This window comes from Panulirus ornatus, chromosome 36, assembly GCF_036320965.1.
Source record: "Panulirus ornatus isolate Po-2019 chromosome 36, ASM3632096v1, whole genome shotgun sequence".
NCBI lineage: Eukaryota > Metazoa > Arthropoda > Malacostraca > Decapoda > Palinuridae > Panulirus > Panulirus ornatus.
Window position 1 is genome coordinate 15440325 of NC_092259.1, and position 13675 is coordinate 15453999.

At 42.0% G+C, this 13675-nt stretch overlaps 1 protein-coding gene across 3 annotated transcripts in view; it reads right to left on the minus strand.

Annotated features, from left to right (window-relative positions):
• Positions 1-5974: 5974 nt before the first annotated feature.
• The window catches only part of LOC139760406 (uncharacterized), a 119528-nt gene continuing 111827 nt past the window's right edge, over positions 5975-13675 (minus strand). For all 3 annotated transcript variants that reach the window (XM_071683572.1, XM_071683571.1, XM_071683570.1), the window contains 2 exons: positions 12523-12849; positions 5975-6199 (listed from right to left, as the gene is read on the minus strand). In XM_071683572.1, the coding sequence (XP_071539673.1) occupies positions 5990-6199; positions 12523-12849 (537 nt within the window). In that variant the 3' untranslated portion in view covers positions 5975-5989. The remainder of the gene's footprint in view (positions 6200-12522; positions 12850-13675) is intronic.

Below are 13675 nucleotides of genomic sequence, written 5' to 3' on the forward strand. Positions count from 1 at the left end.
GAAGAAAGAGACAGGAGGTCAAGAGAAAGGTGCAAGAGGTGAAAAAAAGGGCAAATGAGAGTTGGGGTGAGAGAGTATCATTAAATTTTAGGGAGAATAAAAAGATGTTCTGGAAGGAGGTAAATAAAATGCGTAAGACAAGGGAGCAAAGGGGAACTTCAGTGAAGGGCGCAAATGGGGAGGTGATAACAAGTAGTGGTGATGTGAGAAGGAGATGGAGTGAGTATTTTGAAGGTCTGTTGAATGTGTTTGATGATAGAGTGGCAGATATAGGGCGTTTTGGTCGAGGTGGTGTGCAAAGTGAGAGGGTTAGGGAAAATGATTTGGTAAACAGAGAAGAGGTAGTAAAAGCTTTGCGGAAGATGAAAGCCGGCAAGGCAGCAGGTTTGGATGGTATTGCAGTGGAATTTATTAAAAAAGGGGGTGACTGTATTGTTGACTGGTTGGTAAGGTTATTTAATGTATGTATGACTCATGGTGAGGTGCCTGAGGATTGGCGGAATGCGTGCATAGTGCCATTGTACAAAGGCAAAGGGGATAAGAGTGAGTGCTCAAATTACAGAGGTATAAGTTTGTTGAGTATTCCTAGTAAATTATATGGGAGGGTATTGATTGAGAGGGTGAAGGCATGTACAGAGCATCAGATTGGGGAAGAGCAGTGTGGTTTCAGAAGTGGTAGAGGATGTGTGGATCAGGTGTTTGCTTTGAAGAATGTATGTGAGAAATACTTAGAAAAGCAAATGGATTTGTATGTAGCATTTATGGATCTGGAGAAGGCATATGATAGAGTTGATAGAGATGCTCTGTGGAAGGTATTAAGAATATATGGTGTGGGAGGCAAGTTGTTAGAAGCAGTGAAAAGTTTTTATCGAGGATGTAAGGCATGTGTACGTGTAGGAAGAGAGGAAAGCGATTGGTTCTCAGTGAATGTAGGTTTGCGGCAGGGGTGTGTGATGTCTCCATGGTTGTTTAATTTGTTTATGGATGGGGTTGTTAGGGAGGTGAATGCAAGAGTTTTGGGAAGAGGGGCAAGTATGAACTCTGTTGGGGATGAGAGAGCTTGGGAAGTGAGTCAGTTGTTGTTCGCTGATGATACAGCACTGGTGGCTGATTCATGTGAGAAACTGCAGAAGCTGGTGACTGAGTTTGGTAAAGTGTGTGAAAGAAGAAAGTTAAGAGTAAATGTGAATAAGAGCAAGGTTATTAGGTACAGTAGGGTTGAGGGTCAAGTCAATTGGGAGGTGAGTTTGAATGGAGAAAAACTGGAGGAAGTGAAGTGTTTTAGATATCTGGGAGTGGATCTGGCAGCGGAAGGAACCATGGAAGCAGAAGTGGATCATAGGGTGGGGGAGGGGGCGAAAATTCTGGGAGCCTTGAAGAATGTGTGGAAGTCGAGAACATTATCTTGGAAAGCAAAAATGGGTATGTTTGAAGGAATAGTGGTTCCAACAATGTTGTATGGTTGTGAGGCATGGGCTATGGATAGAGTTGTGCGCAGGAGGATGGATGTGCTGGAAATGAGATGTTTGAGGACAATGTGTGGTGTGAGGTGGTTTGATCGAGTAAGTAACGTAAGGGTAAGAGAGATGTGTGGAAATAAAAAGAGCGTGGTTGAGAGAGCAGAAGAGGGTGTTTTGAAATGGTTTGGGCACATGGAGAGAATGAGTGAGGAAAGATTGACCAAGAGGATATATGTGTCGGAGGTGGAGGGAACGAGGAGAAGAGGGAGACCAAATTGGAGGTGGAAAGATGGAGTGAAAAAGATTTTGTGTGATCGGGGCCTGAACATGCAGGAGGGTGAAAGAAGGGCAAGGAATAGAGTGAATTGGAGTGATGTGGTATACCGGGGTTGACGTGCTGTCGGTGGATTGAATCAAGGCATGTGAAGCGTCTGGGGTAAACCATGGAAAGCTGTGTAGGTATGTATATTTGCGTGTGTGGACGTATGTATATACATGTGTATGGGGGTGGGTTGGGCCATTTCTTTCGTCTGTTTCCTTGCGCTACCTCGCAAACGCGGGAGACAGCGACAAAGCAAAAAAAAAAAAAAAAAAAAAAAAAAAAAAAAAAAAGAAAATATATATATGTTTTGGAAGGAGGTATATAAAGTGCATAAAATAAGGGAGCAAATGGGAACTTCAGTGAAGGGGGCTATTGGGGAGGTGATAACAAGTAGTGGTGATGTGAGGAGATGGAGTGAGTATTTTGAAGGTTTCTCGAATGTGTTTGATGATAGAGTGGCAGATATAAGGTGTTTTGGTCGAGGTGGTGTACAAAGTGAGAGGGTTAGGGAAAATGATTTGGTAAACAGAGAAGAGGTAGTAAAAGCTTTGCGGAAGATGAAAGCCAGCAAGGCAGCAGGTTTGGATATTGCAGTGGAATTTATTAAAAAAGGGGGTGACTGTATTGTTGACTGGTTGGTAAGGTTATCTAATGTATGTATGATTCATGGTGAGGTGCCTGAGGGTTGGTGCAATGATTGCATAGTGCCATTGTACAAAGGCAAAGGGGATAAGAGTGAGTTCTCAAATTACAGAGGTATAAGTTTGATGAGTATTCCTGGTAAATTATATGGGAGGGTATTGATTGAGAGGGTGAAGGCATGTACAGAGCATCAGACTGGGGAAGAGCAGTGTGGTTTCAGAAGTGGTAAAGGATGTGGGGATCAGGTGTTTGCTTTGAAGAATGTATGTGAGAAATACTTAGAAAAGCAATTGGATTTGTACGTAGCATTTATGGATCTGGAGAAGGCATATGATTGAGTTGATAGAGATGCTCTGTGGAAGGTATTTAGAATATATGGTGTGGGAGGCAAGTTGTTAGAGCAGTGAAAAGTTTTTATCGAGGATGTAAGGCATGTGTACGTGTAGGAAGAGAGGAAAGTGATTGGTTCTCAGTGAATGTAGGTTTGCGGCAGGGGTGTGTGATGTCTCCATGGTTGTTTAATTTGTTTATGGATGGGGTTGTTACGGAGGTGAATGCAAGAGTTTTGGAAAGAGGGGAAGTATGCAGTCTGGTCTGGATGAGAGAGCTTGGGAAGTGAGTCAGTTGTTGTTCGCTGATGATACAGCACTGGTGGCTGATTCATGTGAGAAACTGCAGAAGCTGGTGACTGAGTTTGGTAAAGTGTGTGAAAGAAGAAAGTTAAGAGTAAATGTGAATAAGAGCAAGGTTATTAGGTACAGTAGGGTTGAGGGTCAAGTCAATTGGGAGGTAAGTTTGAATGGAGAAAAACTGGAGGAAGTAAAGTGTTTTAGATATCTGGGAGTGGATTTGGCAGCGGATGGGACCATGGAATCAGAAGTGAATCATAGGGTGTGGGAGGGGGCGAAAATTCTGGGAGCCTTGAAGAATGTGTGGAAGTCGAGAACATTATCTCGGAAAGCAAAAATGGGTATGTTTGAAGGAATAGTGGTCCCAACAATGTTGTATGGTTGTGGGGCGTGGGCTATGGATAGAGTTGTGGAGGAGGGTGGATGTGCTGGAAATGAGATGTTTGAGGACAATATGTGGTGTGAGGTGGTTTGATCGAGTAAGCAATAATAGGGTAAGAGAGATGTGTGGCAATAAAAAGAGTGTGGTTGAGGGAGCAAAAGAGGGTGTTTTGAAATGGTTTGGTCACATGGAGAGAATGAGTGAGGAAAGATTGACCAAGAGGATATATGTGTTGGAGGTGGAGGGAACGAGAAATGGGAGACCAAATTGGAGATGGAAAGATGGAGTGAAAAAGATTTTGAGTGATTGGGGCCTAAACATGCAGGAGGGTGAAAGGCATGCAAGGAATAGAGTGAATTGGAACGATGTGGTATACCGGGGTCTATGTGCTGTCAATGGATTGAACCAGGGCATGTGAAGCGTCTGGGGTAAACCATGGAAAGTTTTGTGGGGCCTGGATGTGGAAAGGGAGCTGTGGTTTCGGTGCATTATTACATGACAGCTAGAGACTGAGTGTGAACGAATGGGCCTTTGTTGTCACTTCTAGCACTACCTCGCACACATAAGGGGGGAGGGGGTTGTTATTTCATGTGTGGCGAGGTGGCAATGGAAATGAATAAAGGCAGACAGTATGAATTATGTATATGTGTATATATGTATGTATATATGTGTGTATATTTTTTTTTTTTTTTTTTTTTTTTTATACTTTGTCGCTGTCTCCCGCGTTTGCGAGGTAGCGCAAGGAAACAGACGAAAGAAATGGCCCAACCCCCCCCCCCATACACATGTACATACACACGTCCACACACGCAAATATACATACCTACACACCTTTCCATGGTTTACCCCAGACGCTTCACATGCCCTGATTCACTCCACTGACAGCACGTCAACCCCTGTATACCACATCGCTCCAATTCACTCTATTCCTTGCCCTCCTTACACCCTCCTGCATGTTCAGGCCCCGATCACACAAAATCTTTTTCACTCCATCTTTCCACCTCCAATTTGGTCTCCCTCTTCTCCTCGTTCCCTCCACCTCCGACACATATATCCTCTTGGTCAATCTTTCCTCACTCATTCTCTCCATGTGACCAAACCATTTCAAAACACCCTCTTCTGCTCTCTCAACCACGCTCTTTTTATTTCCACACATCTCTCTTACCCTTACGTTACTTACTCGATCAAACCACTTCACACCACACATTGTCCTCAAACATCTCATTTCCAGCACATCCATCCTCCTGCGCACAACTCTATCCATAGCCCACGCCTCGCAACCATACAACATTGTTGGAACCACTATATATATATATATGTGTGTATATATATATGTATACGTTGAGATGTATAGGTATGTATATTTGCGTGTGTGGACGTGTATGTATATACATGTGTATGTGGGTGGGTTGGGCCATTCTTTCATCTGTTTCCTAGCGCTACCTTGCTAACGCGGGAGACGACGACAAAGCAAAATAAAAAAAATAATAACATATATATATTTCATTAATATTTGAAAACAGCTTGCATACACAATATAATAATAATAATGGAACTACTGCAGTGAAAGGGTTAAATGTAAAGGGAAGAAAGGCTAGACATAAGTGTGACTGATTTGTTTTTGTTAAGAAGGAAATGTGAATAAAAAAATTCTTTTAATTTTGGAAATCCTGTAATATCTGTAAACTTTTCATTCTTATTTCTGAGCCTCCCCATTTATTTATCTATCTTTACCTCTGATGCCTGTTTACAACAGGAACTCCCTCAAGCCCTTAAGGGGGTGGCCACAGCAACTGAGTCACCATAACTCGTGAATTCCAGTACCTTTTAGCCTTTAGTGCCTCACCCTTAATGGGCCACTGGCGGAAGGCAACTCTAGTGCAGTGTTTGCAGAGGCTTCTACCTAATGTTTCAACTAAAGACTTCTACCTATTGCTACTGCCAAGTATTCCTAACAACTACTTCTACCAAATGTTTCTACCTAATGCTCCTGCCTAAATGTTCCTACCTACCACTTCGATCTACTGCTCCTACTATTTTGCCAAAAGGATGGACTAGCGCATAGTACTCACTGCTGGAATCTCCAGCATTACAAAGAATGAGCTAGGTGTTATTAAGTGTTATGTAAGACAAAGGAGACTGTATGTTTGTGGTCAAAATGACACCCCACATGTGGGTGAGGCAAACCAAAAAGACAGCTAATGGCATCAGAGAAGTATAATTTGACAACCACTTAAGTGCTTTCTCACTACAAAGCTGTCATTAACCCTCCCGATACCCAGGCTGGTAATGTAACTACCAGGTCGTTGGCTGCCTACCATCTAATACCTACAACCCCCAACAAGAGTCTTGAGATGATACAACAGAGCTTACTCATATACCATGTTTTCCCTTGTAAATTTAGCTTCCAATGTGCATTTCATATTCATCTAATGCACACGAAAACAATATTTGTGGGAAATATGGAGAGGTCATTATAGTTATGTTCAAGTACAATGTACATTCTTCCACAAAGAGACTGTTTTGCAGCAAAAAAAGAGTAAAAATTAATGTGTTAATGACTTAATATTCTGAACTCACCAGATATACCAGCCTCTGTTAGTGCTGTGGTATAAGGACAGCCAACAGGACACTTCACTTCTGTATCCCTAGCTAAACTTATTAGGCAGTCACAGCAAAAGGTATGACCACAGCTGAGAATCTTGGGTTTGTGCTGCCATTCGTCAAAGGCAGCACCACATATACTACACAGTGCTGGATCTTTCTGCAAGGAAAAGTAAAACATTAACCCATTATCTTACAATGCAATAATATGTGGGAACTTGAGAGGCCAGTTCTCTCCCCACCTGATGGTTCCTGTCTATGATAACAATCACACTGCAGTCCAACTTAAATGGACTAACTCAAATTCTAAACCCTTATGATATCTTCAAGATTGCCATATTAAATTCCAAAGATCAGTCTAACTGAACAACAATCAACATCATAAAATGTCTTCTGTAGTACTGCTGCGAGCAGCATGTGTCAACTTTTCACACCTAAGATTAAATTACCACTTAATATGTAGTAATATTGGCAGCCCATAAAGGTCTTTTCTGTCACCTGGCAGAAACAGGAAAAATTTCTCAGCTCATCTTAAAGTTTTACCATAGCGTACAATCATCCCTCAAACTCTCAGGTCGTGCATACACTAATCTCATGGAAAATATATAGAATGCTGGATGACCTTAGAGATGAGAAGGACAACTCACATGATGTATCAGCTGATAAGGAAAGCAAAGAACAATACCTGGTGGTACATGAAGAAATAAGAAACACAGAGTGTTTTCAGCAAAACTGAGGGGGAACAGACTGTAACAACAGTGCCAAATTTTCATGGATGTAATCCTGGGGTAATACATGATTTTGGTGTAACAGCTAACAATACGCCCTTATTCCCCCTATTGCATCTTTTCAACTTAAAATGTCTTGGACTTGCAAAATGTATGTTTTTTATCTATGATAAATTTGGTAAAGGAAAAATCTTTTACCTTTATATCCTTGTTGTATAAAGTACAAGTATGAAGTCTGTTGTGGATGAGAGAGCTTGGGAAGTGAGTCAGTTGTTGTTCGCTGATGATACAGCACTGGTGGCTGATTCATGTGAGAAACTGCAGAAGCTGGTGACTGAGTTTGGTAAAGTGTGTGAAAGAAGAAAGTTAAGAGTAAATGTGAATAAGAGCAAGGTTATTAGGTACAGTAGGGTTGAGGGTCAAGTCAATTGGGAGGTAAGTTTGAATGGAGAAAAACTGGAGGAAGTAAAGTGTTTTAGATATCTGGGAGTGGATCTGGCAGTGGATGGAACCATGGAAGTGGAAGTGAATCATAGGGTGGGGGAGGGGGCGAAAATCCTGGGAGCCTTGAAGAATGTGTGGAAGTCAAGAACGTTATCTCGGAAAGCAAAAATGGGTATGTTTGAAGGAATAGTGGTTCCAAAAATGTTGTATGGTTGCGAGGTGTGGGCTATGGATTGAGTTGTGTGCAGGAGGATGGATGTGCTGGAAATGAGATGTTTGAGGACAATGTGTGGTGTGAAGTGGTTTGATCGAGTAAGTAATGTAAGGGTAAGAGAGATGTGTGGAAATAAAAAGAGCTTGGTTGAGAGAGCAGAAGAGGGTGTTTTGAAATGGTTTGGGCACATGGAGAGAATGAGTGAGGAAAGATTGACCAAGAGGATATATGTGTCGGAGGTGGAGGGAACGAGGAGAAGTGGGAGACCAAACTGGAGGTGGAAAGATGGAGTGAAAAAGATTTTGTGTGATCAGGGCCTGAACATGCAGGAGGGTGAAAGGAGGGCAAGGAATAGAGTGAATTGGATCGATGTGGTATACCGGGGTTGACGTGCTGTCAGTGGATTGAATCAGGGCATGTGAAGCGTCTGGGGTAAACCATGGAAAGTTGTGTGGGGCCTGGATGTGGAAAGGGAGCTGTGGTTTCGGGCATTATTGCATGACAGCTAGAGACTGAGTGTGAACGAATGGGGCCTTTGTTGTCTTTTCCTAGTGCTACCTCGCACACATGAGGGGGGAGGGGATGGTATTCCATGTGTGGCGAGGTGGCGATGGGGATGAATAAAGGCAGACAGTGTGTATTGTGTGCATGGGTATATATGTATGTGTCTGTGTTTGTATATATATGTGTACATTGAGATGTATAGGTATGTATATTTGCGTGTGTGGATGTGTATGTATATACATTGTGTATGGGGGTGGGTTGGGCCATTTCTTTCGTCTGTTTCCTTGCGCTACCTCGCAAACGCGGGAGACAGCGACAAAGCAAAATAAATAAATAGAAATAAAAATTTATTCTAACAAAATCTTAACAAAATTATAAATGACAGCTAGAGAATGAGTGTGAAAAAATGTGGCCTTTTTGTCTGTATTCTTGACACTACCTCACTGAAACAGGGGATAGTGATGCTGTTTTCCTGAGGGGCAGGGCAGCGACAAGAATGGATGAAAGTAAGCAAGTATGAATATGTACATGTGTATGTATGTAGTGTCTGCATATGTGTGTATATGTATGGGGAGGAGGCATATGATAAGAGTTGATAGAGATGCTCTGTGGAAGGTATTAAGAACATATGGTGTGGAAGGCAAGTTCTTAGAAGCAGTGAAAAGTTTTTATCGAGGATGTAAGGCATGTGTATGTATAGGAAGAAAGGAAAGTGATTGGTTCTCAGTGAATGTAGGTTTGCGGCAGGGGTGTGTGATGTCTCAATGGTTCTTTAATTTGTTTATGGATGGGATTGTAAGGGAGGTGAATGCAAGTTTTGGAAAGAGGGGCAAGTATGCAGTCTGTTGTGGATGAGAGAGCGTGGGAAGCGAGTCAGTTGTTGTTCGCTAATGATATAGCGCTGGTGGCTGATTTGGGTGAGAAACTGCAGAAGCTGGTGACTGAGTTTGGCAAAGTGTGTGAAAGAAGAAAGCTGAGAGTAAATGTCGATAAGAGCAAGGTTATTAGGTACAGTAGGGTTGAGGGACAAGTCAATTGGGAGGTAAGTTTGAATGGAGAAAAACTGGAGGAAGTGAAGTGTTTTAGATATCTGGGAGTGGATTTGACAGCGAATGGAACCATGGAAGCGGAAGTGAATTATAGGGTGGGGGAGGGGGCGAAAGTTCTGGGAGCGTTGAAGAATGTGTGGAAGTCGAGATCATTATCTCGGAAAGCAAAAATGGGTATGTTTGAAGGAATAGTGGTTCCAACAATGTTATATGGTTGCGAAGCGTGGGCTATAGATAGAGTTGTGCGGAGGAGGGTGGATGTGCTGGAAATGAGATGTTTGAGGACAATATGTGGTGTGAGGTGGTTTGACTGAGTAAGCAATAACAGGGTAAAAGAGATGTGTAGTAACAAAAAAGAGTGTGGTTGAGAGAGTAGAAGAGGGTGTTTTGAAATGGTTTGGTCACAAGGAGAGAATGAGTGAGGAAAGATTGACAAAGAGCATAAATGTGTCAGAAGTGGAGGGTACAAGAAGTGTGAGGCCAAATTGGAGGTGGAAAGATGGAGTGAAAAAGATTTTGAGTGATCAGGGCCTGAACATGCAGGAGGGTGAAAGAGGTGCAAGGAAGAGAGTGAATTGGAACGATGTGGTATACCGGGGTCGACTTGCTGTCAATGGATTGAATCAGGGCATGTGAAGCGTCTGGGGTAAACCATGGAAAGTTCTGTGGGGCCTGGATGTGAAAGGGAGCTGTGGTTTCAGTGCATTATTACATGACAGCTAGAGACTGAGTGTGAATGAATGGGGCCTTTGTTGTCTTTTCCTAGCGCTACCTTGCGCACATGAGGGGGGAGGGGGTTATTATTTCATGTGTGGCAGGGTGGCGATGGGAATGAATAAAGGCAGACAGTATGAATTATGTACATGTGTATATATGTATATGTCTGTGTGTGTATATATATATGTATACATTGAGATGTATAGGTATGTATATTTGCATGTGTGGATGTGTATGTATACACGTGTATGTGGGTGGGTTGGGCCATTCTTTCGTCTGTTTCCTTGTGCTACCTCGCTAATGCTGGAGACAGCGACAAAGCAAAATAAATAAAAATAAATAAATATGTATATGTCTCTGTATGTATATGTATGCATAAGTTGAAATGTATAGGTATGTAATGTATATGTGCATGTGTGGGGGTTTATGTATATACATGTGTATGTGGGTGGGTAGGGCCATTCTTTCCTCTGTTTCCTTGCGCTACCTCACTAACACAGGAGATGGCAATTAAGATTACGTATAATAATGTGTGCATGAGTGGATGAGCCATTCTTCATCTATTTCCTGGCGCTACCTCGCTGATGCAGGAAACAGTGATTAATGTACAATAATAATAAAATAAATGTCAGGATATCTTTTAGTATGTTTGTTAATATTAACATACTTCAAAATATTTTTGCATCCCACTAACTGGCAAACTACATTATTCTCTCTCATCCACCAGTAAACAAATGAAGGCAATCAAATGCTTGTTCTCACCACAGTTAGTTATCTCATTCTTACCAGTTCTTCCTCGTGTGTTTAGAGAATATTAGTAAGGAAGGACATAACCCACTTCAGTAAATGTGTAGTGTGGATGAAAGTGGCATGATCTGAAAAGAATGCCAGCCAGTAAAGAAGAAAAGACTGCTCTAGGATTTAAGGTGTCAAACATTGTTTGATGTCTCATACTGGAAGGAAATGATGAAGGAGATTTTAAGTCTATGCCCTTGCTTGTGTTTCATTTAGAAAAATCCAGGGGTATGGGAGGTTATGTAAAGTCAGCATTACTTGTGATTTGAAAGCAGTTGCTGAATCCCTCCCTTTAATCCTTATTCCCCCTCACCACAATCTCAAGCACCCATCCCCAAATCTTAAGATGTCTTCATTAACATTTTCTCCAATATTTCTAAGCTTGTTTTTTCATGCTTGTTTGCAGTTTCCTTCATTAGCAAGGTAGCGCTAGGAACAAAGGAAGAAAGGGTCTCATTCACTTATATCCATTCTCTAACTGTCAGGTGTAATGCACCATAACCTTAGCCCCCTATATACAAACAGGCCCCACAAACCTATCCGTGGTTTCCCCAGTCACTTCATATGCCCTGATTCAGTCTAATGATGGCATGTTAACTCCCTATGTTCCACATCGTTCCAATTCACTCAATTCCATGGATGCCTTACACCCTCCTGCATGTTCAGGCCCTGAGTACTCAAAACCTGTTTCACTCCACCTTCCATTTTTAGTTTGGTCTCCCCTTCTCCTTGTCCACTCCACTTCAACCTCTCTTCACTCATTCTGTCAATGTCCATACCATTTTAACAAACCCTCTTCAGCTTGGCTAACCATAAACTTCTTACCACATCTCTATCTTACCCTAAAACATATCATTTTTGACACATTCACCCTTTTCCTTACTTTTCATCCGTCACACTACTGGGACTCCTATATACATGAACCTTCCAACAAGCCCATCCTTGCCCTCACATATAGTGACCTCTCTTTCCACACATTCCTCATTGCTTACAGGACCTTTGTCCTCTAACCCACCCTATAACTCATTTCAGCTCCCATGGTTCATTCACTGCCATTTCCACTCCTGAGTACTTTATACACCAAACTTCCTCCTAGTTTTCTCCAAGAAAATTAATACCTCAACTAACAATTTTCTTTTCGATGCTAAACCTTGCTTTCATCCACATTCACTCTCACTGTCTCTTCTCACACCTCCCCAAAACTTAAATAAAAAATTCTAGTTTCACACTCATGTCTGCAAGCAGCGGTGGCAGCAGCAAACAAAAACTGACTCACCTCCTTAGCACTCCCACCCATGCAAGACTGCAAACCTAGCCCTCTCCTCAAAACCCATGCATTCAGCACCACATCCATAAACAGTATGAACAGACATGGTGGAATCACATCCCTTCTGCAGATCCACCTTTACCTGATGTATTCAGAGCAAGAGAGAGAATACGCATTAGAAAGAGGGGTAGAGAGAGTTTGGGTATGAATACTGGAATCATCTGCATAAGAGTGAAAAGAGCCAGAAGTTGATTAGAGACAAATTATGGAGAGAAAAGAAGAGGCAACAAGAAAAATCCTCATAAACACCAATGTTAACTGGACAAGACTAAGAAGTCATATCAACAACTTCTGGAAAGCAACAAAGTGTTTGGCTATCATGCCTCAGTTCTGGTCACTACTCATCACAACAAGCATAAAAACAGAACAGACCTCACAGAAGACCCCTGCTGCTTATGTGAGGAAAAAAAATGCGAATGAAACTTCAATGTCTCTCTCCTCTAAGACTGGAAATGCCCATACACGGATCCAGGGGCTATGACACCACCATAAAAACAGAAATAATCCTTCCATGTACATTGCCAATTGCACATTAAGACTAAAATTCAGCACACCCATACAAGAAGGTTAAACAAATGTGTTCTTTGTAATTCCCCTCAGACTTATGTATTTCTAAATCAAATAACCTTCACAACTGCAAACTCATTAACTTATATTGAAAAATAGGAATAATTATTCTGAAAGATCTTTATAAAGAACACTTACCTCCGGTCTCTCGTTATTGGATTCCTGTACTGGATTAGAATTAGCATCAACTACTTGTAGTTTTGACAAAGGAGACTCTCTTTCTTTAATGGCTTCAAATGTTTTCATGGGTTGGAAATCGGGCATAGGCGAGGCTCGTGATACAGGGGGTGGAGTCTGGCCAATTGGAGATGGCTGACTGCTGTTAACTGAAGTAGGAAAGGGAGGTGGGTATGAAAATAAGCCAGAAGGCGCAGAATGGCTTGCGGAAGATTCGGCCTGTTTGTACGGAGGATAGGGCTCGGGTGGGGGATGTCGTTCTCGTGGTTCGGGTGCCTTTGATTTAGACTGAAAAAAAAAACAAAATTACATTAAAAGTCTGAAATAAGAAGATATCAATGCTAAATACTTACTCCAGTCCACCGTTATGCTAACTTTTTATTTTTCTAACCTATTCTTATCTTCCAACTACTCTGTTCTTTTTTATCCATTATACTTAATCACAGTCTCCCGCATTAACGAGGTAGTGCAAAGAAACAGACAAGGAATGGCGCAACCCACCCACATAAACATGTACATACATAAACGCCCACACACGCACATACACAGACATATACATATATACACATGTACATATCCATACTTGCTGCCTTCATCCATTCTCTTCGCCATCCCACCACACAAGAAATATCATCCCCTCCACCTCCAGCAAGGTAGCAACAGGAACAGACAAAAAAGGCCACATTTGTTCACACTCAGTCTCTAGCTGTAATGTGAAATTCACCCAAACCACAGCTCCCTTTCCACATCCAGGCCACACAGACCTTTCCATGCTTTACCCCAGACGCTTCACATGCCCTGGTTCAATCCACTGACAGGACGTCCACCCCGATATACAACATCGTTCCAATTCACTCTATTTCTTGCATGCCTTTCACCCTCCTGTATGTTCAGGCCCCAATCGCTCAAAATCCTTTTCACTCCATCCTTCCACCTCCAATTTGGTCTCCCTCTTCCCTCCACCTCTGACACATATATTTTCTTCGTCGATCTTTCCTAACTCATTCTCTCCATGTGTCCAAACAATTTCAACACACCCTCTTCTGCTCTCTCAACCACAATCTTTTTATTAACACACATCCCTCTTACACTTTCATTACCTTATCGACCAAAC